The 23,643-nt window shown below is 45.2% G+C and overlaps 1 protein-coding gene across 1 annotated transcript in view; it reads left to right on the top strand.

The window, feature by feature from the left end:
• The window catches only part of LOC139383610 (tetratricopeptide repeat protein 7B-like), a 120,416-nt gene that overhangs the window by 73,475 nt on the left and 23,298 nt on the right, over positions 1-23,643 (top strand). Inside the window, 2 exon segments of the mRNA XM_071128166.1 lie at positions 16,886-17,133; positions 19,713-19,929. Coding sequence (XP_070984267.1) covers positions 16,886-17,133; positions 19,713-19,929 — 465 coding nt within the window.

Genomic DNA, 23,643 nt, shown 5'->3' with positions numbered 1-23,643 from the left:
CTGACTTCTTTATTGGGTCAATATTCTTATCGCTGGCCTTGCATAGATATTCACACCAAGGGGACGTCACCTCCCACTAAAACTGCCTCGGCTCTGAAAGAGAGAGAAGAAGGGGAGGGGGGAGAAGAGGAGTAGGAAAAAATGAGAGCGGAGAGAGAGAGACGGGGATGGGTGAGAGAAAATGTAATAACTTGCCGGTGTTACGTTCTAAATAAACAGAGTAAAAGACAGTAAAAGCAGAGTTAAAGCTCAAACTACATTTATTCGCCCACTGGGTCAAACATCTGAAAAACCAAAGACATGTTTCCACCAGCCTTTAGGCGGAGTCTCATCCTTTTCTCTAAACATTACATCTTTGTTGCTTGGCAGGAAATGAAGTGATGTGGGTAATAAACTGTTCCTTCTCTCTTCATGTGACCTGACCTGACCTCGGCCCCCATTCCTCACTAATCCACAGCTATCCACCCTCATCAGTGACCGCAACCACGTGAATGCCTTTTCCCTCACTTAGTAACATTCCAAGCCCCTGGCTCTTATCCAATTTCCATTGACCCCACCATATACAGTGGCAAGAAAAAGTAGGTGAACCCCTAGGCTAATGACTTCTCCAAAAGCTAATTGGAGTCAGGAGTCAGCTAACCTGGAGTACAATCATTGAGATGAGACTGGAGATGTTGGTTACAGCTGCCCTGCCCTATAAAAAACACTCACAAAATTTGAGTTTGCTTTTCACAAGATGCATTGCCTGATGTGAACCAAATCAAATCAAATCAAATTTTATTTGTCACATACACATGGTTAGCAGATGTTAATGCGAGTGTAGCGAAATGCTTGTGCTTCTAGTTCCGACAATGCAGTAATAACCAACAAGTAATCTAACTAACAATTCCAAAACTACTGTCTTGTACACAGTGTGAGGGGATAAAGAATATGTACATAAGGATATATGAATGAGTGATGGTACAGAGCAGCATAGGCAGATACAGTAGATTGTATCGAGTACAGTATATACATATGAGATGAGTATGTAAACAAAGTGGCATAGTTAAAGTGGCTAGTGATACATGTATTACATAAGGATACAGTCGATGATATAGAGTACAGTATATACGTATGCCTATGAGATGAATAATGTAGGGTAAGTAACATTATATAAGGTAGCATTGTTTAAAGTGGCTAGTGATATATTTACATCATTTCCCATCAATCCCATTATTAAAGTGGCTGGAGTTGAGTCAGTGTCAGTGTGTTGGCAGCAGCCACTCAATGTTAGTGGTGGCTGTTTAACAGTCTGATAGCCTTGAGATAGAAGCTGTTTTTCAGTCTCTCGGTCCCAGCTTTGATGCACCTGTACTGACCTCGCCTTCTGGATGATAGCGGGGTGAACAGGCAGTGGCTCGGGTGGTTGATGTCCTTGATGATCTTTATGGCCTTCCTGTGACATCGGATGGTGTAGGTGTCCTGGAGGGCAGGTAGTTTGCCCCCGGTGATGCGTTGTGCAGACCTCACTACCCTCTGGAGAGCCTTACGGTTGAGGGCGGAGCAGTTGCCGTACCAGGCGGTGATACAGCCCGCCAGGATGCTCTCGATTGTGCATCTGTAGAAGTTTGTGAGTGCTTTTGGTGACAAGCCGAATTTCTTCAGCCTCCTGAGGTTGAAGAGGCGCTGCTGCGCCTTCTTCACAATGCTGTCTGTGTGAGTGGACCAATTCAGTTTGTCTGTGATGTGTATGCCGAGGAACTTAAAACTTGCTACCCTCTCCACTACTGTTCCATCAATGTGGATAGGGGGGTGTTCCCTCTGCTGTTTCCTGAAGTCCACAATCATCTCCTTAGTTTTGTTGACGTTGAGTGTGAGGTTATTTTCCTGACACCACACTCCGAGGGCCCTCACCTCCTCCCTGTAGGCCGTCTCGTCGTTGTTGGTAATCAAGCCTACCACTGTTGTGTCGTCCGCAAACTTGATGATTGAGTTGGAGGCGTGCGTGGCCACGCAGTCGTGGGTGAACAGGGAGTACAGGAGAGGGCTCAGAACGCACCCTTGTGGGGCCCCAGTGTTGAGGATCAGCGGGGAGGAGATGTTGTTGCCTACCCTCACCACCTGGGGGCGGCCCGTCAGGAAGTCCAGTACCCAGTTGCACAGGGCGGGGTCGAGACCCAGGGTCTCGAGCTTGATGACGAGCTTGGAGGGTACTATGGTGTTGAATGCCGAGCTGTAGTCAATGAACAGCATTCTCACATAGGTATTCCTCTTGTCCAGATGGGTTAGGGCAGTGTGCAGTGTGGTTGAGATTGCATCGTCTGTGGACCTATTTGGGCGGTAAGCAAATTGGAGTGGGTCTAGGGTGTCAGGTAGGGTGGAGGTGATATGGTCCTTGACTAGTCTCTCAAAGCACTTCATGATGACGGAAGTGAGTGCTACGGGGCGGTAGTCGTTTAGCTCAGTTACCTTAGCTTTCTTGGGAACAGGAACAATGGTGGCCCTCTTGAAGCATGTGGGAACAGCAGACTGGTATAGGGATTGATTGAATATGTCCAGCTGGTCTGCGCATGCTCTGAGGGCGCGGCTGGGGATGCCGTCTGGGCCTGCAGCCTTGCAAGGGTTAACACGTTTAAATGTCTTACTCACCTCGGCTGCAGTGAAGGAGAGACCGCAAGTTTTCGTTGCAGGCCGTGTCAGTGGCACTGTATTGTCCTCAAAGCGGGCAAAAAAGTTATTTAGTCTGCCTGGGAGCAGGACATCCTGGTCCGTGACTGGGCTGGATTTCTTCCTGTAGTCCGTGATTGACTGTAGACCCTGCCACATGCCTCTTGTGTCTGAGCCGTTGAATTGAGATTCTACTTTGTCTCTGTACTGACGCTTAGCTTGTTTGATAGCCTTGCGGAGGGAATAGCTGCACTGTTTGTATTCGGTCATGTTACCAGACACCTTGCCCTGATTAAAAGCAGTGGTTCGCGCTTTCAGTTTCACACGAATGCTGCCATCAATCCATGGTTTCTGGTTAGGGAATGTTTTAATCGTTGCTATGGGAACGACATCTTCAACGCACGTTCTAATGAACTCGCACACCGAATCAGTGTATTCGTCAATGTTGTTGTCTGACGCAATACGAAACATGTCCCAGTCCACGTGATGGAAGCAGTCTTGGAGTGTGGAGTCAGCTTGGTCGGACCAGCGTTGGACAGACCTCAGCGTGGGAGCCTCTTGTTTTAGTTTCTGTCTGTAGGCAGGGATCAACAAAATGGAGTCGTGGTCAGCTTTTCCGAAAGGGGGGCGGGGCAGGGCCTTATATGCGTCGCGGAAGTTAGAGTAACAATGATCCAAGGTCTTTCCACCCCTGGTTGCGCAATCGATATGCTGATAAAATTTGGGGAGTCTTGTTTTCAGATTAGCCTTGTTAAAATCCCCAGCTACAATGAATGCAGCCTCCGGATAAATGGTTTCCAGTTTGCAAAGAGTCAAATAAAGTTAATTCAGAGCCAACGATGTGTCTGCTTGGGGGGGGATATATACGGCTGTGATTATAATCGAAGAGAATTCTCTTGGTAGATAATGCGGTCTACATTTGATTGTGAGGAATTCTAAATCAGGTGAACAGAAGGATTTGAGTTCCTGTATGTTTCTTTCATCACACCATGTCACGTTAGTCATAAGGCATACGCCCCCGCCCCTCTTTTTACCAGAAAGATGTTTTTTCCTGTCTGCGCGATGCGTGGAGAAACCTGTTGGCTGCACCGCTTCGGATAGCGTCTCTCCAGTAAGCCACGTTTCCGTGAAGCAAAGAACGTTACAGTCTCTGATGTCCCTCTGGAATGCTACCCTTGCTCGGATTTCATCAACCTTGTTGTCAAGAGACTGGACATTGGCAAGAAGAATGCTAGGGAATGGTGCACGATGTGCCCGTCTCCGGAGTCTGACCAGAAGACCGCCTCGTTTCCCTCTTTTTCGGAGTCGTTTTTTTGGGTCGCTGCATAGGATCCACTCCGTTGTCCTGTTTGTAAGGCAGAGCACAGGATCCGCGTCGCGAAAAGCGTATTCTTGGTCGTACTGATGGTGAGTTGACGCTGATCTTATATTCAGTAGTTCTGAATGCCTCAAACAAAAGAGATCTCAGAAGACCCAAGATTAAGAGCTGTTGACTTGCATAAAGCTGGAAAGGGTTAGAAAAGTATCTCTAAAAGCCTTGATGTTCATCAGTCCACTCTAAGACAAATTCCCTAGGAGTGGCAGTCCTGCAAAGATGACTGCAAGAGCACAGTGCAGAAAGCTCAATGAGGTTAAGATGAATCCTAGTGTCAGCTAAAGACTTACAGACATTTCTGGAACATGCTAATATTTCTGTTGACGAGGCTACGATACGTAAAACACTAAACAAGAATGGTGTTCATGGGAGGACACCACAGAAGAAGCCACTTCTGTCCAAAAGAACCATTGCTGTACGTCTGAAGTTCGCAAAAGAGCATCTGTAAGTTCCACAGCGCTACTGGCAAAACATTCTGTGGACAGATGAAAATAAAGTTGAGTTGTTTGGAAAGAAGGAACACACAATACTGTGTGGAGAGAAAAAAGGCACAACACACCAACATCAAAACCTCATAACAACTGTAAAGTATGGTGGAGGGAGCATCATGGTTTGGAGCAGTTTTGCTGCCTCAGGGCCTGGATAGCTTGCTATCATCAATAGAAAAATGAATTCCCATGTTTATCAAGACAATTTGCAAGAGAATGTTAGGCTATCTGTCTGCCAATTGAAACTCAACAGAATGGCTTCAACAGAAGAAAATACACCTTCTGGAGTGGACCAGTCAGAGTCTTGACCTCAGCCCGATTGAGATGCTGTGGCATGACCTCAAGAGAGCAGTTCACACCAAACATCTGCCAAAGGAGGTTCAACCAGTTACTAAGGGTTCACATACTTTTTACACCCTGCACTGTGAGTGTTTCCACAGTGTGTTCAGGAAAGACATTAAAAAATATAATTGTTTGTGTGTTATTAGTTTAAGCAGACTATGTTTGTCTATTGTTGTGTCTTAGATGAAGACCAGATCAAATTTTATGACCAATTTATGCAGAAGTCCAGGTAATTCCAAAGGGTTCACATACATTTTCTTGCCTCGTCATGTGACCTGACCTGACCTTGGCCCCCATTCCTCACTAATCCACAGCTATCTACCCTCATCAGTGACCTCATCAGTAACCATTAACTTCTGGTGTAGCAAGTATTTCAAATTACAACCCAACAGTCCCTCTGATTTTAATAGTAATTCTATACTGTTCAACATCACATAAACCTTGAAATGACTTAGAAATGAACAAAAAATTAAACATGAACAAAAAATAAAACATGATTAACATTCACAGTTGATTATTAGATTTAAACCTCCAAGACTTATGGCCTCTGTTCTAAAATAAAACTATGCAGACTCTTATTTCCATCTCTCATTGGACAACTGATAATGACATTTCAGCTGGAGCTTTTGGCTTCCTCCATTTCCTCCTTCTGGTACCTAAGAGAGTGATAGCACAAGACATGAAAACAAAAAGAAACACCAAACATAGCACGTTATTAATACTTTCTAAGCTATGCATAATTAAACGTTTGATAACATGACGATTCCCATTCTCTCTTTGACTGACTCTATGCCTTCAGGATCATTTTCTGCTGGGTTCTACAAAAATGAAGGCCCTAAGAGACCCCCACATGCTTTCACTCAGTCTTCCCCCGTCCGGCAACAGGTTCCAAGAGGTGTTCCCAAGCCATTTTCAATTTGCTCCCCATCTCCTACTCCTAATTTGCGCTATAGTCCAGTTCCATGCTGTTACTATAGCATCCTTCACCACTACTCCTGCTCCTTCAGTTACGGTCCCTACAGCGACTGCTGTGAGAATAGCTATTGCATTGAATCTGTCTCCTGCTTTCCTATTGCCGTTGTGGTTCACTGATAGATCTAGAACTGAATCTTTCAGATTCTCCCTACCTCAGAAACTTTTAGAGATGCACAGTTGAGAGCATCCTATCGGGCTGTATCACCGCCTGGTACGGCAACTGCACCACCCGCAACCGCAACCTCCAGAGGGTGGTGCAGTCTGCCCAACGCATCACCGGGTGCACACTGCCTGCCCTCCAGGACACCTACAGCACCCGATGTCACAGGAAGGCCAAAAAGATCATCAAGGACAACAACCACCTGAGTCCCGACCTGTTCACCCCACGCCTTTGTGAACACCCTCATTACAGTGTAAATTTTGGGTCCCAGTGGTTGATACCACCTTCTGACACTTTCCGTTTACCGTCACTCTGTCCCAATCTTCTTGAAGATATTTCAAGTGTTTGCTGGCTGTTATGAATGGGAGAGATATCAGTGGCGTTGGAAGCGTATCCAACCTTACAAAACTGAGTCACATGCTTCTTAATTACACACTTTAGGATGTGATGCTATTATTACAGCAAACTTCCCTTCCTTAATTTATGAGCCACACAGATTTCTGCCCCAGTCACATTCCATTCCGCTCTCCCAATTCCCTGTAACGTTAAGGCCTTGGTTTTGGGGATTCCACAGAATACACTGATGTCGGTCCTGCCAGACTCTGCACTTAACACCCTTATGCAAACATTCTGTCTCAAACACATGCCCTGCATATACCTTGCTTCCGGCCACAAATATATTTGCACATTAATCATTCCATTCCATAACACGCTAGTCACTCCTGCTACTCCACTTATATAATTATAAACATACTTAAACATTCTCAAGTCAATTAGTCAATTTCCAACACTCCCTCCTGTGGAACAATGATCATTCTCATGTTCCACAACACCTAGAAAACATTTTGACTTGAATAGGGAAAATAAACGTTTAATAATTTCACACCACCCTTGATGTGAATGAGACTGGGGAAAGAACCGTCCATCCCTTCTGTTCTGTTATATGCCAATGGGATGCTAGTCTCCATGCCAGTCTCCTTCATCCTCATCCTCGGGTGTTAAAGCAAGACAGACGCTGAGCCTTGTACATAATTCATTGTACCGTATTATCCAGCAATCCATATGTATTGATGCGCTTTGACATTAGGATTCTTGTAAAATGAAACCCCTACTATCCTGTACCTGGCTCTTTAATAACCTCCCTCTTGGAGGGCACTAAAAGATAAGGTTTAAAGGAGGAAAATCCTCCCTATAGACACTATAAATTTGAGCAGTGCACCCTCCCCTCACTCTGTGCTTTCCTCACTGCTCTCTCTCTCTTTCTCTCCTTTCCCGAATCATAATTAAAACAGTTGATAAATTATCCAACCCAAATTTAGAATGACAGTCCTTAGTACTTTACGTTGAGTCACTCGAATTCTCAACTTGGCACACATCGACACTGTTAGTATGTACATTTACAGACAGGGAAAATATATAGACACCATGTATGGGCCACCGTTTGTCCCTGTTTTATAGTTGCAAGTGGCATGTTAATGACAGGTCGGTATCTCAATGCATTTTTTACCTAAGTAACCATGCATTTCCCAGTGTGTAGACCTCCAAAATCAACCTGATACTTCAAATAAACAGATTAGGGCAACTCTAAATCAATTCCCGGGCACAGTTGACCACACCCCCTTCCCAGCACTCATCTTCTGGCGTATCTTCATTTTTTTCTTCATATAGAGTTACAGTACATCTTCCCATCGACACATATGTAACTCATGCCTGTCACAGTTAATGGCCCTTGAGAATGTCCCAATTTCAATATCTTGGGAATAATCACATTTTCCCAAGCACACAAATCTCTCACCTGATCCGCCACCACTATTCTGTACAGTCCATTTTCCCACCAGTGCACCAGCAGCATGAGAGGAGTTTGAACGTGATCTCTCTCCATGCTCACTCCACATGCAGTCTCGGGACTCTTGTCACACTCATGCCGCTCGTACACAGGTTGCTGGCTCTCGGACTCCGATCTCAGTAGAAGTGGTGCCTGACGGCCTTAGAGAATGACATTTTCGCCATTTCTTCAGCCGGTTAGGGGGGGTGAAGCTCACACTGTTCTCGTCATATTATTCCTTCCATGCATATAGATACAATCGGTAGTCACTATCGCCATAAATTCAAGAGAGAACAGACCAAAACAACAGTTTAAGGCATGTCTGATTCAGCAAATCCAAACAACTATTTACTGTATAACAAATTATTACGTTACCAATTTTCTTACTACAAAATTCCCAAAAAATGTCAAACAGCATACCATCACACTGTTGAAACCATTTTCCAAATTGGATTATACTCCCTTATCATACTGGCAACCTCACAGCAGAGTTACCAGGTCAGGGAGTTAGCAAGCTAACCCTTAGGGAGAAATCGCAACCTCACAGCAGAGTTACCAGGTCAGGGAGTTAGCAAGCTAACCCTTAGGGAGAAATCCCAACCTCACAGCAGAGTTACCAGGTCAGGGAGTTAGCAAGCTAACCCTTAGGGAGAAATCCCAACCTCACAGCAGAGTTACCAGGTCAGGGAGTTAGCAAGCTAACCCTTAGGGAGAAATCCCAACCTCACAGCAGAGTTACCAGGTCAGGGAGTTAGCAAGCTAACCCTTAGGGAGAAATCGCAACCTCACAGCAGAGTTACCAGGTCAAGGAGTTAGCAAGCTAACCCTTAGGGAGAAATCCCAACCTCACAGCAGAATTACCAGGTCAGGGAGTTAGCAAGCTAACCCTTAGGGAGAAATCGCAACCTCACAGCAGAGTTACCAGGTCAAGGAGTTAGCAAGCTAACCCTTAGGGAGAAATCCCAACCTCACAGCAGAATTACCAGGTCAGGGAGTTAGCAAGGTAACCCTTAGGGAGAAATCCCGACCTCACAGCAGAGTTACCAGGTCAGGGAGTTAGCAAGCTAACCCTTAGGGAGAAATCCTAACCTCACAGCAGAGTTACCAGGTCAGGGAGTTAGCAAGCTAACCCTTAGGGAGAAATCCCGACCAAACAGCAGACCCAATCTGGTGAGATTTGTATCGAAAACAAAGTCAAAAGCAAGAACCAAAACAACAACAGCTATACACTTCTTCATATTATACTTACATCTCACCCAATGTCTCTATCATTTCTAGTGTTGATCAGGCCTCACCAGAAAGTCAGGTGTGGAAATTCTAATCAGTAATGAGGAGAGACAAGGTCAGTCACCAATCAGGATAATACTTTATTCAAAACGTATTAATATCTAGCCGGTGAGGCCGAGAACTCTGGCGTAGAAAGAGTACAAATATATTTTATAGCAAAGATACACCCTCTTAGTCTACATGACAAACAGCAGATGTGTGGAATGGGTCAAAAGGTGAGACTTGATGTATGAGAAAGGAGTATCACCCAGCCAGATAGCATTTGCTGTGAAGACTGTTGTTATTGTATAGAAACCAGAGTTTGGCCCCTACTGTATGACAAGGTTCCTCTCATCATTATCCATCCCTGAGCCATCTCTCCCTGGCACCTTACAGAACACAAACACCAACTCATTCTATGAAATGCATGCTGTAGGTTTAGTCACCAACCCATTCATAAATCAATTGTCAGCGGTAAGCTTCAGAGGCTCCTCTCAGTTCACACAGACTCAGATGAGAGAGTACAAATAGAAGCCTATTCTATTGCATAAAACAACCATTTGCAAAGGTCATTCAACACCATTAAGTGTTTTATTTCCCTTTTCTTTCCCTGTACTTCAGAAACCATTTAAAAACATTTCCATCATTCTGCATACCCAGTTTAAAACCAAATTAAAAAGACCCCACACAATAAATCAAACACGGTATTAACACCACTAACAAATATTCATAACCTGTGAGTTGTGTGTGTGCGTGCTGGTGTGTGTGGTAAAACGTAGGGCAAAAACAAAGAAACCAATGGCCAGGCCTTACTTATTTGGGAGCTCCCTTGACAACCAGATCTGGATACCTTTGTACTTTCTAAAACTGCTGAATTTCACGAGACAACAGTCTCGGGAAACATTTCAAAGAGCGAAATAATGACACCCCATCCTCTCCTGGAAGAGAAAATGTACATTTTGTTAGTATTTACTATGCTACATCTTAATCAACAACCCACAAGTTTGAATTAAAAACAAAACATGATAATGATAAGTCCACTGTCCTCCCTCCAATCTTTAATGGTTTGTTTTTATCCACCCCAACGTTTATGTACCCTTTATTTAGCATGTACTACCCTTAGACATGGCCACATTTATCTCGCCACCGAGTCTAACGATTTTACTCCCGTATATAACTGGTCTCTCTTTTCCCCATGATTTTCCGTATCCACCGCACTACAATGCCCTTTATGTTCACGAACAAAATGTTTAAAATGTAATTTTAGGTTGGTAAACCCAATGCTGTCGCTTGACAGAATTGCTTCTTTAAAACTCTCCTAACAATTACTCACAATATTAACTCCACTCTAATTTCTCATGACCCCTCTTCCCTTTCGTCAATTCTATAAATCTGTTTCAGAATAAGACAAACCTAAAATGTAAATCTATTTCAGAATAAGACGTACTCCCGCTCCCCCTCTCCGGCACTCGACATCGTCAGTTTATTCATTTTTACGCACACCTGCCACTATCGTTATTGATTCTGTTCCAGGGTTTCATGTCTGTATGCTACTCGTGTTTCTTGTTTTGTTCCATGTGTCGTCGTTTATTGTACTTATCGTACCCGTTATAGTTACACACCCGTCGCCATGTAACATTATCCGGGTATTGTTACTGGTCCTATGGTCAGAGACTTGGGTAGTAGTCACATCGCTTTCGATTCTGCCCGTTACCTTGCTGAATGTACAACTTTTCCCTGTCGGAAATGTAGCCTATTTCTCATCGTAAGGAATCAGTGATATTTGAGCGCAGGCATCTATTAGAAAGTTGTGTGTGAGACTTGGCCTCCTACATCTGCCTTCACATAGAAACTGTCATCTCAATGAACCACTATCGATCGAACCGAGGCCATATACAGCTATGTGAGAGTTTCCTGCCCCACTGCTTTCAAGAGTGTTTGCTGCTGTTCTTTTGTCAAAGATGCAAACGCGTGAATCGTAGCATTCCCTCGTAATGCAGCGGGTGCAGTAGGCTCCAGTACAACCCTACACTCATTCTTCCAATGGGGTTCTGTCGCACTACGCTTTGATGTTTTTCGCTACATTTCCCTCCCTGTTTCTTTGTCTTACCTTGGCGGTTGAAACCACTGTTACTGGCTTTCACTGAGGCGGTATTAACCCCACCGCACGACTGAGAAGTAAACAGAATTAGATTCCACTCTCAAAGCCTCCTGCTCTATTTCATCCCAACGAAAATGTTGGTCCACTACCCCCACAAAGACGTTTTGATAACAGGTTTCAAACCTGCCATCAAAGCAGACGTACACATTCTATAAAGGTACTCACATACCCAGTCTTTTTGCTGCTGAGTACATCCACTAATTTTTATTTTATCTGTTAAAATGTTTTGTTGATAGAATGCTGACATCAAAACGCTGGTCTGTTCAGCTTTTGATTTTTCTTTTTATGTCATTGTGCCAAGTCACAATTGCATCTCTGAATTCTTTATTAAATTGACATTTTCCATCAGCAGGGAATTTTATCCAGTTTGCTAAAAAAAAATCCATATTTGAGCCGAATTGGTAGAATGCTTGTGCACCTCTTTCAACAACCTCTATAGCTTTATTAAACTGTTCTTCCTCCAGCCCTCCTTTACAGGGAGAATCGAGGCTGCCATTTCAATAGTTATTATTCTGACGCCTCTCTGACGGTGTCTAGAGTGTTTAGATTTCCTCACTCACGGCTCTAATACATGCCTTCTATTAACAATTTGCCAAAGTAGTGATACCCACTTCCCTGGTTTATGAATTGACATGCAAAAACAACTTCGAATTTTTCAATTTAAATTATTATACAAAATTATTGCAACCAATAGAATGTTATACAGTTGTAGAAAAGGCCCATGGAGTTGGTGGAATACTCCTTTAATTCATTGCCATTTACTCAGCTGGACCAGGGGCGCTCTAATTAGGTCAGGTGGAAATGTCCGACAGATCTCAACTCCATAAAAGGAGGAAATTGCCATCGCCTGATCTCGCTGCTTTCTCTTCCTTAACTCCATCTGATCCAGAAGTTCTGTGCGTCCATGAATCCACGTAAGTCCACCGACTATGTTACCTTTCATCTGAATTATCTGTGGCGATCGGGAGAGTGGGCCATTCAGTTATTGTTTATAGGTTTTACCGCGGAACGCGGCTTGGAGCGCACGCTTCAAACATATTGTGTAATGTGAATTGTCAATGATCACGGCCCTACGGATCCTCATAGGCCAATTATGCAACCGATATGGTTCATATGTATTGAAATTGATTATATGTACACATGAAGATAATTGAAAGAGTGAAATGAGAAACGTCATTGTTTGCTAACTGATAGACTTTGATCATGGGGATTATAGATTGTATAACCATTCCCTGTTTGTATTCTTTCATGATTTATGATAAATAGTTACGAGCCTAAATGTCTCGCGGATGATTACTATTGACTTAATGAACTGAACTGTTGACCTCCCTAACTTGTGTTAATAATGAATGATATGATTTGATCTTTGATTATGAATCTGATTGGATACATGTTATTTGTTTCCTTTGTGATGCAGCACAGACTACTCAGTAAATATACCACTTTATGGTTAAAGGAATTCCTGCCTCAGTCTCATCCATTCCTCTGTCACCTGACACGTGACCACCTGTTCACCTTCACTGTCAGTCATCCTACCTGTCCAGCTACTCACACAGATTCCACTAATCTTTCAACAGTTGAAGTCGGAGGTTTGGAGGAAAAATAGGGGAGGCTTGCAAGCCGAAGAACACCATCCAAACCGTGACGCACGGGGGTGGCAGCATCATGTTGTGGGGGTACTTTGCTGCAGGAGGGACTGGTGCACTTCACAAAATAGATGGCATCATGAGGGAGGGAAAATAATGTGGATTTATTGAAGCAACATCTCAAGACATCTGTCAGGAAGTTAAAGCTTGGTCGCTGTAAAAGCATGTGCGAGCAAGGAGGCCTACAAAACTGACTCTGTTACACCAGCTCTGTCAGGAGGAATAGGCCAACATTTGTGGGAAACTTGTGGAAGGATACCCAAAATGTTTGACCCAACAATTTAAAGGCAAGGCTACCAAATACTAATTGAGTGTATGTAAACTTCTGACCTACTGGAAATGTGATGAAAGAAATAAAAGCTGAAATAAATAATTCTCTCTACTATTATTCTGACATTTCACATTCTTAAAGTAAAGTGGTGATCCTAACTGACCTAAGACAGGGAATTTGTACTAGGATTAAATGTCAGGAGTTGTGAAAAACAGTTTAAATGTATTTGGCTAAGGTGTAAGTAATGTAAACTTCTGAATTCAACTGTATGTATGTATGTATATATGGATATATTTACCAAAAAAATAGATGGGGGTTTGGATATGATGCAGATAATTACATTGATGGAAGCAATCTATCCGCAATCAATATTAAAGCTGATCCACCCCTTGTAAAAAAAAAACAAATTTACAACCCAACACCGGCAAACATAAAATGTTGAACGGTAAACGTATTAACTTTTTCTTCTAAATGTAACAAGTTATTACATTAACCGGTGGTTATTACATTCAGAGGCGCAACTTTCACTAGGGATGGGGGGGACATTACATTTTTGTCCCCGCTAGTTTTATCATTGTACTGTGATACAAAAAGAGGCAACAGTGTGATTTAGGAACATGCGGCTGTTTGTAGGTTTCAGCCGGCTGGTTTTAGGATGGTGCAGACACCACAGAGCATGTGAACAGAGGCATCTGTTGTCTGTGTGTGTTGTGCTTTTTCTCTGAGTTGTAAAAGTAAGCAGAGCAGGAACTGGCTGGCCACTCTTTATTTGACTGATGTAGCTGGCAAGGTAAGTACTGTTTGACTTAACAGAAAAAAAATGTTTTTCCCAGTGCTGAGCTAGTAGTGTAACTGACATGTAATGTTAGCTAATGTTTCATCCCCTCTCGACTGAAGTTCGGTCTGAAGTAAATGAACTAGCTAGTTAACGTTAGCTAGCTCCTAGCTACCACGGCCAGTTTAACTCTAGCCTCTAGCTTTCTGTCAGGTAGCAGTATCTAACAGCTGTTGTGTGTTGAAAGTATTTTGTAGCCTTTGTTTTGTCCCCTTTCAACAGAAGTAAATTAACTTTGCTAGTTTTTGACAGTTGATGTAGCTACCATTAGAGCTAACCAAAAGTTGGTTAACATTAGCTAGCCAACTCACTAACTTAAGCTATTATTTTTACCTCAATCACACTAGACTTGAATCAAACGATGAAACATTGGCCAAACAAATTGAAGACCAATATTCCAACGTTTTTTGACAGCGCAATGTCAGTACAGCAGACCTCTTGAGTGGCAGAGCGGTCTAAGGCACTGCATCACAGTGCTTGAGGCGTCACTAAATACCCGGGTCCGATCCCAGGCTGTGTCACAGCCGGCCGTGACCCGTAGACCCATGAGGCGGCGCACAATTGGCCCAGTGTCGTCCGGGTTAGGGGAGGGTTTGGCTGGCCAGGATGTCCTTGTCCCATCGCACTCTAGCAACTCCTTGTGGCGGGCCAGTTATACGGTGTTTCCTCCGACCCATTGGTGGGGCTGGCTTCCGGGTTAAGCGAGCACTGTGTCAAGAAGAAATGTGGCTTGGCAGGGCTGTGTTTCTGAGGACGCATATCTCTCGACCTTCGCCTCTCCCAAGTCTGTACGGGTGTTGCAGCGATGGGACAAGACTGTAACTACCAATTGGATATCACGAAATTGAGGAGAAAAAGGGGTAAAAGAGGGTCAGTATAGCAATGTTATGTTATTGATCTGTCAGTTTCCCTAGGTAATTCCCTACTTTTCACATGGACACGGTATAAACAGCTCTACAGGCTTCACTGTCATGGCGCATAGTCAGTACACAACACTATGCTCATCATGTCTTCAATTCAAATTGTATTTGTCACATGCGCCGAATACAACAGGTGAAATGTTTACGTACAAGTCCTTACAGTTAGTACACAACACTATGCCACTTAGTTATCACTTTTGCCTTATGGCAAGGTGCTACATCATGCTGGAAAAGGCTTTGTTCGTCACCAAACTGTACCTGGATGGTTAGGAGAAGTTGCTCTCTGAGAATGTGTTGGTACCATTCTTTGAGTGAGTCCACTCCCTTGGCTGAGAAGCAACCCACACATAAATGGTCTCAGGATGCTTTACTGTTGGCATGACACAGGACTGATGGTAGCGCTCACCTTGTCTTCTCCGGACAAGCTTTTTTCCGGATGCCCCAAACAATCGGAAAGGGGATTCATCAGAGAAAATGACTTTACCCCAGCAATCAGCATTCCAATCCCTGTACCTTTTGAAGAATATCAGTCTGTCCCTCATGTTTTTCCTGGAGATAAGTGGCTTCTTTGCTGCCCTTCTTGACACCAGGCCATCCTCCAAAACTCTTCGCCTCACTGTGCGTGCAGATGCACTCACACCTGCCTGCTGGCATTCCTGAGCAAGCTCTGTACTGGTGGTGCCCCGATCCCGCAGCTGAATCAACTTTAGGAGACGGTCCTGGTGCTTGCTGGACTGTCTTGGGCGCCTTAAGCCTTCTTCACAACAATTGAACAGCTCTCCTTGAAGTTCTTGATGATCTGAAAAATGTTTGATTCAGGTGCAATCTTACTGGCAGCAATATCCTTGCCTGTGAAGCCCTTTTTGTGCAAAGCAATGATGACGGCACGTGTTTCCCTGCACGGAACCATGGTTGACAGTTTTTTGACAGAGGAAGAACAATGATTCCAAGCACCACCCTTCTTTTGAAGCTTCCAGTCTGTTATTCGAACTCAATCAGCATGACAAAGTGTCCCTGTCAACACTCACACCTGTGTTAACGAGAGAATCACTGACATGATGTCAGCTGGTCATTTTGTGGCAGGGCTGAAATGCAGTGGAAATGTTTTTGGGGGATTCAGTTCATTTGCATGGCAAAGAGGGACTTTGCAATTCATCGAATCACTCTTCATGACATTCTGGAGTATATACAAATTGCCATCATACAAACTGAGGCAGTAGACTTTGTGAAAATTAATATTTGTGTCATTCTCAACTTTTGGCCACGACTGTATATTATAACAATCAGTGAATGGATACAAAGTTCCACCTCAAGCTGATGGGTAGGCTACAGTCTGAGATGTGGGAATAGTGGTCATTTAAATTATTGTCTCATTTGATTCTATTCTTGGATAATATGATGTATAAATGTACATCAAGGTAATTCTTTGTCGTACCACATCTGAGCAGGATAAGATGGTGACAGGGGTCTCAGCAGGGTCAGGCAGCCAGGGAAGACCAATTTGTGACCGCTGAGGCAAACTTTACCTGATTAAGCATATACAAGTAGGACTAGTCTACCTGGCCTGCGTGCAAATGTAGGTGTCACGCCCTGGCCTTAGTTATCTTTGTTTTCTTTATTATTTTGGTTAGGCCAGGGTGTGACATGGGTGATTTATGTGTTTTGTCTTGTCTAGGGTTTTTTGTAGATTCATGGGGTTGTGTTCTTTTAGGTGTCTAGGTAAGTCTATGGTTGTCTGGATTGGTTCTCAATCAGAGGCAGGTGTTTATCGTTGTCTCTGATTGGGAGCCATATTTAGGCAGCCATATTCTTTGGGTATTTTGTGGGTGATTGTTTCCTGTGTCAGTGTTTGTGCCACACGGGACTGTTTCGGGTTTTCATGTTTCTTGTTTTGTAGTTGTGTTCATGTTTGAGTTTTCCTATTAAAACCATGGACACTTACGACGCTGCGTTTTGGTCCGCCTCTCCTTCCCAGGAAGAAAGCCGTGACAGAATCACCCAAACACAACAGGACCAAGCGGCGTGGTGACAGGCAGCGGCAGGAGGAGCAGCGATGTCAGGATTATTGGACTTGGGAGCAAAATCTGGACTATACGACTTGGGAAGAGATAGACAGGTGGGCGGTCGACCCAGGGAGAGTGCCGGAGCCCGCCTGGGATTCGCTGGAGCAGTGCGAGGAGGGTTACAGGAGAATGGAGTTGGAGAAACGAGCACGGCGGCACGGTAGGAAGCCCGAGAGTCAGCCCCTAAAATTTCTTGGGGGAGGCACACAGGAAGTATGGCGAAGCCAGGTAGGAGACCTGTACCAACTTCCTGTGCTTACCGGAGAGCGAGAGAGACCGGGCAGGCATCGTGTTATGCTGTGGAGCGCACGGTGCGGTACATTCCAGCTCCTCAGATCGGCCGGGCTAGAGTGGGCATCGAGCCAAGTGCCATGAAGCCGGCTCTACGCATCTGGTCTCCTTGGGCCGGCGTACATGGCACCTGCCTTACGCATGGTATCCCGGTTCGCCTGCACAGCCCAGTGCGGGCTATTCCACCTCGCCGCACTGGCAGGGCGACCGGGAGCATTCAACCAGGTAAGGTTGGGCAGGCTCGGTGCTCAAGAGCTCCAGTGCGCCTGCACGGTCCGGTCTATCCAGTGCCACCTCCACGCACCAGCCCTCCGGTGGCAGCCCCCCGCACCAGGCTTCCTGTGCGTGTCCAGAGCCCAGTACTCCCTGTTCCTCCTCCCCGCACTCGCCCTGAGGTGCGTGTCCTCAGCCCAGTACCACCAGCGCTGGCACCACGCACCAGGCTTACAGTGCGCCTCGTCTGTTCAGAGCTGCTAGAGTCTCTCGTCTGTCCAGAGCTACTAGAGTCTCTCGTCTGTCCAGAGCTGCTAGAGTCTCCCGTCTATCCAGAGCTGCTAGAGTCTCCCGTCTGTCCAGAGCTGCCAGAGTCGGCCCGGATCTGTCCAGAGCCGCCAGTCGGCCAGGATCTTCCAGAGCCGCCAGTCGGCCAGGATCTTCCAGAGCCGCCAGTCGGCCAGGATCTTCCAGAGCCGCCAGTCGGCCAGGATCTTCCAGAGCCGCCAGTCTGCCAGGATCTTCCAGAGCCGCCAGTCTGCCAGGATCTTCCAGAGCCGCCAGTCGGCCAGGATCCTCCAGAGCCGCCAGTCGGCCAGGATCCTCCAGAGCCGCCAGTCGGCCAGGATCCTCCAGAGCCGCCAGTCGGCCAGGATCCTCCAGAGCCGCCAGTCGGCCAGGATCCTCCAGAGCCGCCAGTCGGCCAGGATCCTCCAGAGCCGCCAGTCGGCCAGGATCCGCCAGTCGGCCAGGATCCGCCAGAGCCGCCAGTCAGCCAGGAGCTGCCAGAGCCGTCAACCAGCCTGAGCTACCTCTCAGTCCTGAGCTACCTCAGTCCGGAGCAGCCCCTTAGTCCAGTGGGGCCATTTAGTAGTGCTGCCAATCCTAGGTCGGCGGCGAGGGTCGCCGTTCCTAGGATACTACAAAAACGGACTAAAGACTACGGTGGTGTGGGGTCCACGTCCCGCGCCATAGCCGCCACCGTGGACAGACGCCCACCCAGACCCTCCCATATGGGTTTAGGTGTGCGGCCGGGAGTCCGCACCTTTGGGGGGTGTACTGTCACGCACTCGCCTTAGTTATCTTTGTTTCTTTATTATTTTGGTTAGGCCAGGGTGTGACATGGGTGATTTATGTGTTTGTCTTATCTAGGGGTTTTTGTAGATTTATGGGGTTATGTTCTTTTAGGTGTCTAGATAAGTCTATGGTTGCCTGGATTGGTTCTCAATCAGAGGCAGGTGTTTATCGTTGTCTCTGATTGGGAGCCATATTTAGGCAGCCATATTCTTTGGGTATTTTGGGTTTTCACGTTTCTTGTTTTGTAGTTGTGTTCATGTTTGAGTTTTCCTATTAAAACCATGGACACTTACCACGCTGCGTTTTGGTCCGCCTCTCCTTCCCAGGAAGAAAGCCGTGACAGTAGGCCTATAAATGTTCTCATTTGGGGATTTCTGTTAGTATTTCTGATTGACTTAACTCACCACCACTGATGAGCTGTGGAGCTTCTCAAAGTATTTTTTCTTTACCTCAAACAGCAAGTAAATAAAGTCTGTTTTTAGAATTAATGTATTTGAACAATATTTCCAGCTCTCTCCCTTTCGGTAACCACTCAGCATGAAAGGGAAAAATGTAATGCTCAGATCCAGTGGAAATGTCATAAAATACCTGATTACTTCTTATCCCTTGCATAGCCTACAGCTGTGTCTGTCCCAAGCTCACTGGCACAAGAAACTCTTGAGGGCCCAGAATATTTTATACAATGTTGTCACGCCCTGACCTGAGTATTCTTTGTTTTCTTTATATATTTTGGTTAGGTCAGGGCAGGTCACGACGGGTCACAGTCCGGAACCTACCAGAGTCTCCCTCCAGTCCGGATCCGCCAGAGTCTCCCTCCAGTCCGGATCCGCCAGAGTCTCCCTCCAGTCCGGATCCGCCAGAGTCTCCCTCCAGTCCGGATCCGCCAGAGTCTCCCTCCAGTCCGGATCCGCCAGAGTCTCCCTCCAGTCCGGATCCGCCAGAGTCTCCCTCCAGTCCGGATCCGCCAGAGTCTCCCTCCAGTCCGGATCCGCCAGAGTCTCCCTCCAGTCCGGATCCGCCAGAGTCTCCCTCCAGTCCGGATCCGCCAGAGTCTCCCTCCAGTCCTGAACCGCCAGAGTCTCCCGTCTGTCCTGAACCGCCAGAGTCTCCCGTCTGTCCTGAACCGCCAGAGTCTCCCGTCTGTCCTGAACCCGCCAGAACCGTCAGCCAGCCAGGAGCTGCTCAGAGCCGTCAGCCAGCCAGGAGCTGCCAGAGCCGTCAGCCAACCAGGAGCTGCTAAAGCCGCCTGTCATGCCGGCGATGCTGGAATTTCCCTCCTGTCCAGTGGCACCTTTCCATCCAGTGGCGCCCTCTATGATGATCTTCAGTCCGGGGCCCGCTGCGAGGGTCCACTTTCCGCACCCAAGCCGCCACCGTGAAAAATGTCCATCCGGACCCTCCCCTTTTGATTAGGTTTTTGCGGCCGGAGTCCGCACCTTTGTGGGGGGGTACTGTCACGCCTTGACCTGAGTATTCTTTGTTTTCTTTATATATTTTGGTTAGGTCAGGGTGTGACATGGGTGATGTATGTGTTTTCACTGTCTAGGGTTTTTGTAGGTTTGTGTATGGGGTTGTTTACCATCTAGGTGTTTATGTATGTCTATGGTTGCCTAGATTGGTTCTCAATTAGAGGCAGCTGTTTATCGTTGTCTCTGATTGGGAACCATATTTAGGCAGCCATTTCTTTGGGTATTTTGTGGGTTATTGTCTGTCTAGTTGCCTGTGTTTGCACATTTATAGTATAGCTTCACGTTGTTTTTGTTTGTTTAGTGTCCGTCTTTATTCAAATATATAACATGTATTCTAATCACGCTGCGCTTTGGTCTCCTCTTTACGACGAACGTGGCACATGTTTCAAGTTTGCAAGCAAAGAGTTTCTGGGCGACCCAGTTGATACAATTTTTAAAGTTCGTTGCAGACAGGCCGTAGCCAATGTAATTTATAAGTTATTTATTTTTATCAGGATATTTTCTGCCTGCAGGCTGAAATGTTTTTATATGTTGGCTTTACGTTCGCTATTTTGACCTAGTTGGCATTGGCAATAAATGTTACTTTTAAATGTGTATCATTTTCATTTAGATTTAATGTAGATTAACCACAGACAATAATTGTGAGATAGAAAGGCTGTTTTAAATTAAATGTAACTGTTCCACTAAAATATGCATATGGAAATCATAACTGGAACTCAGATTGGTAGAAATGGTAAGATAAATTGGCACTCCAAATGGAAAAGGTTGCAGATCGCTGGTGTAGCGCGGGAGAAAGGGGGTGATGAGCAGCGGGAGAAAGTGGGTCATGAGCAGCGGGATAAAGGGGGTCATGAGCAGCGGGAGAAAGGGGGTCATGAACAGCGGTAGAAAGGACGTCATGAACAGCGGGAGAAAGGGGGTCAAGGGGGTCAACAGGTTTTTTTCATCTGGTTAGGCCATCATGATTTCTGGCTTCCTCTTGAGTCATTTGTATGTCTTAATGATTTTAAATTCAGTACTTATACTTAATTTTATTAACACAGGGTGTATCTATATATACACATTTAAAATGTTCAACCAATCGATTGGTCGAAAGAAAAGACTACTCGACCAAGATTTTTGTTGTTGTTGGATACAGCACTCGTAGAAATGCAGGAAATTAGCTTTAGATGCTCCAGGCTTTAGATGCTATGCTGATTACATTCACCGGTGAGGAACATGTTACGTCCGTTGTGAGAAGGAGACCAAGGTGCAGTGTGGTAGGAGTACATTTGACTTTATTTTTAAAATGACACCAAACACAAAACGAATGTAAAGCTCTGTAGTGCTAAACAGCAACTATACAAAGACAAGATCCCACAAAATCAGGTGGAAAACAGGCTGCCTAAGTATGATTCCCAATCAGAGACAACGATAGACAGCTGCCTCTGATTGGGAACCATACCCGGCCAACAAAGAAATAGAAAACTAGAATGCCCACCCAAATCACAACCTGACCTAACCAAAGAGAGAAATAAAAAGGCTCTCTAAGGTCAGGGAGTGACATAACTTTTTTTAATGAATAATTTAACAACTTCAACCAATCATATAATAATATAGCAAAATCAATGTTTTTATGTACTAATTTGCTCAATTTGATACACATACCACCACCTACTGCCAATTAAAAAACAAACTCATGCCCATCATACAGGAATACTCATACTGTACATAGAGGCACTCACAGTGATTGGCAGGGTGTGTGGGAGTGGTAAACCATGAATTCAGGAGAGGTGGAGTTGTGGTGGAAGGAGGGTGGTGAACTACTAGCAGAGCAGCTTAATGGAATCCATTTTTCCATTTAAATTGTAATTATCATTAAAACCGTGTTTGATTACCACAGTTTGAAAAACTCACAGTAAATACTGTCCAGCATCAACAAAAGTTAGCAGTCTGACGCAGGCTCAACGTGGGTTTTGTTTTGTGTGATAACATGGTGGAAGGCAGTGACAGTGCTCGTGAGATTTTTCAGCCTTCTAGGAGGACCAAATCTGAAGAATTGAAGAAAGGGGGCAACACTTCAAATCTCTTGAGTCATCTTTGTGACCACCACCCACTACTGTATAGCGAATGCAAGGTAAGTTATCTTTTAGCTCAATGCATGATGTGGGAACTTTGGAATGGGGGAACATGTCATGGTTTGTCTAACTTGCTAATAGCTTGTCAATCATGTAAACTGAAGCTTTCAGTATTACCTACTCTTGTAAAAACACTACACGTTGTTCTGCTGCTGTATGCGTCGTGTGTCTGCAGACTCTATTCACCCATTGCACAAGATAACACGTTATGTAGTTTAGTCACTCAACCAACACATTTTGTTCATTTAAAATCCGTCAGTCGTCAACTTGGTTGTAAAAGTGTTCCAACAGGAGAAACACTATAGACTCCTATACAAGACTCCTCTACCAGACTCCTCTACCACACTCCTCTACAAGACTACTGTATATGTCAATTGTTGGGCAATTTGCAATTACTATCACTGTCTTCTTAAGACTAATTTTGTATTAATGTAAATTGTGCATGGGGTCATTGCATATACTCAAATGCAACGCAGAAGATAGACTGTGTGTGTGTGTGTGTGTCAGTGAGTGAATAATAATTATTATAATGTAACAACACCAATAATAATAATAATACATTTGCTGTTCTCTTGTTTACAGAGTGGGCCAGGCAAACCCAGTGATGCTACTGGTCCCTCCTCATCTACAGTTGTGACACAGACACTCAAGCATTTAAAAGGCAGGCTGCTTATGTACCCACATCTAAAAATGCTCAAGACCTCACTGCAGGCCTTTCATATTACATTGCAAAGGACATGATACCATTTCAAATTGTTGAGAGGCCTGGCTTTCTGAGGCTGATGAAGGTTGCCGTGCCTCACGACAAAAGTGCCATTACGAACGATGTTTTCCAAGACTGAAATCCCAAACCTGTACAACCAGGATAAAGCTGATGTTGGAAAAAGTTTGGCTCATGGCACATGGTTTGCTGCAACTACTGACCTCTGGACCAGTGAATGCGGTGGTGGTCAACCCTATATCAGCTTAACTATCCATTACCTCACCCCAGACTGGCAACTGGAATCAATCAAAGTGTGTGGAAACACAGTTCTTCCCAGAAGATCACTCGGCTCACAACATCATGATCAAGGCTTTTGAAGAGTTCCCAGATCTGTGGCTTTGGGTGCTTTGGCCATCATTTGAACCTGGCCATCTCAAAGGCTCTGAAAATTGGCCATCTCAAAGGCTCTGAGAGTTGACACAGCAGTCAAGGCCTACGTCATCTGGTCCAAGGCTTCTCACGGAGCTGGAAGAGAAGGAGAGAACCGAGAAAAGCAAGCTGCCTTACACACAAGATGCTTGAGCGTTTCCTCAGCCAACAGCAGCCAGTCTGTGCGACACTGGCTGGAGAAAGAGGAACATGGCATCTGATGCCCAAGGATGCCGACATAAGTGTCATGGAGCAACTGTGCCAGCTCCTTGAACCTCTGGTTCGGAGCCATCCCTGACCAAGGAGATGAAAAGCATACGGAGCCATCCCTGACCAAGGAGATGAAAAGGATACGGAGCCATCCCTGACCA

This window comes from Oncorhynchus clarkii, chromosome 25 (assembly GCF_045791955.1).
Source record: "Oncorhynchus clarkii lewisi isolate Uvic-CL-2024 chromosome 25, UVic_Ocla_1.0, whole genome shotgun sequence".
Taxonomy (NCBI): Eukaryota; Metazoa; Chordata; class Actinopteri; order Salmoniformes; family Salmonidae; genus Oncorhynchus; species Oncorhynchus clarkii.
This window is presented reverse-complemented; position numbering and strand designations above follow the sequence as displayed.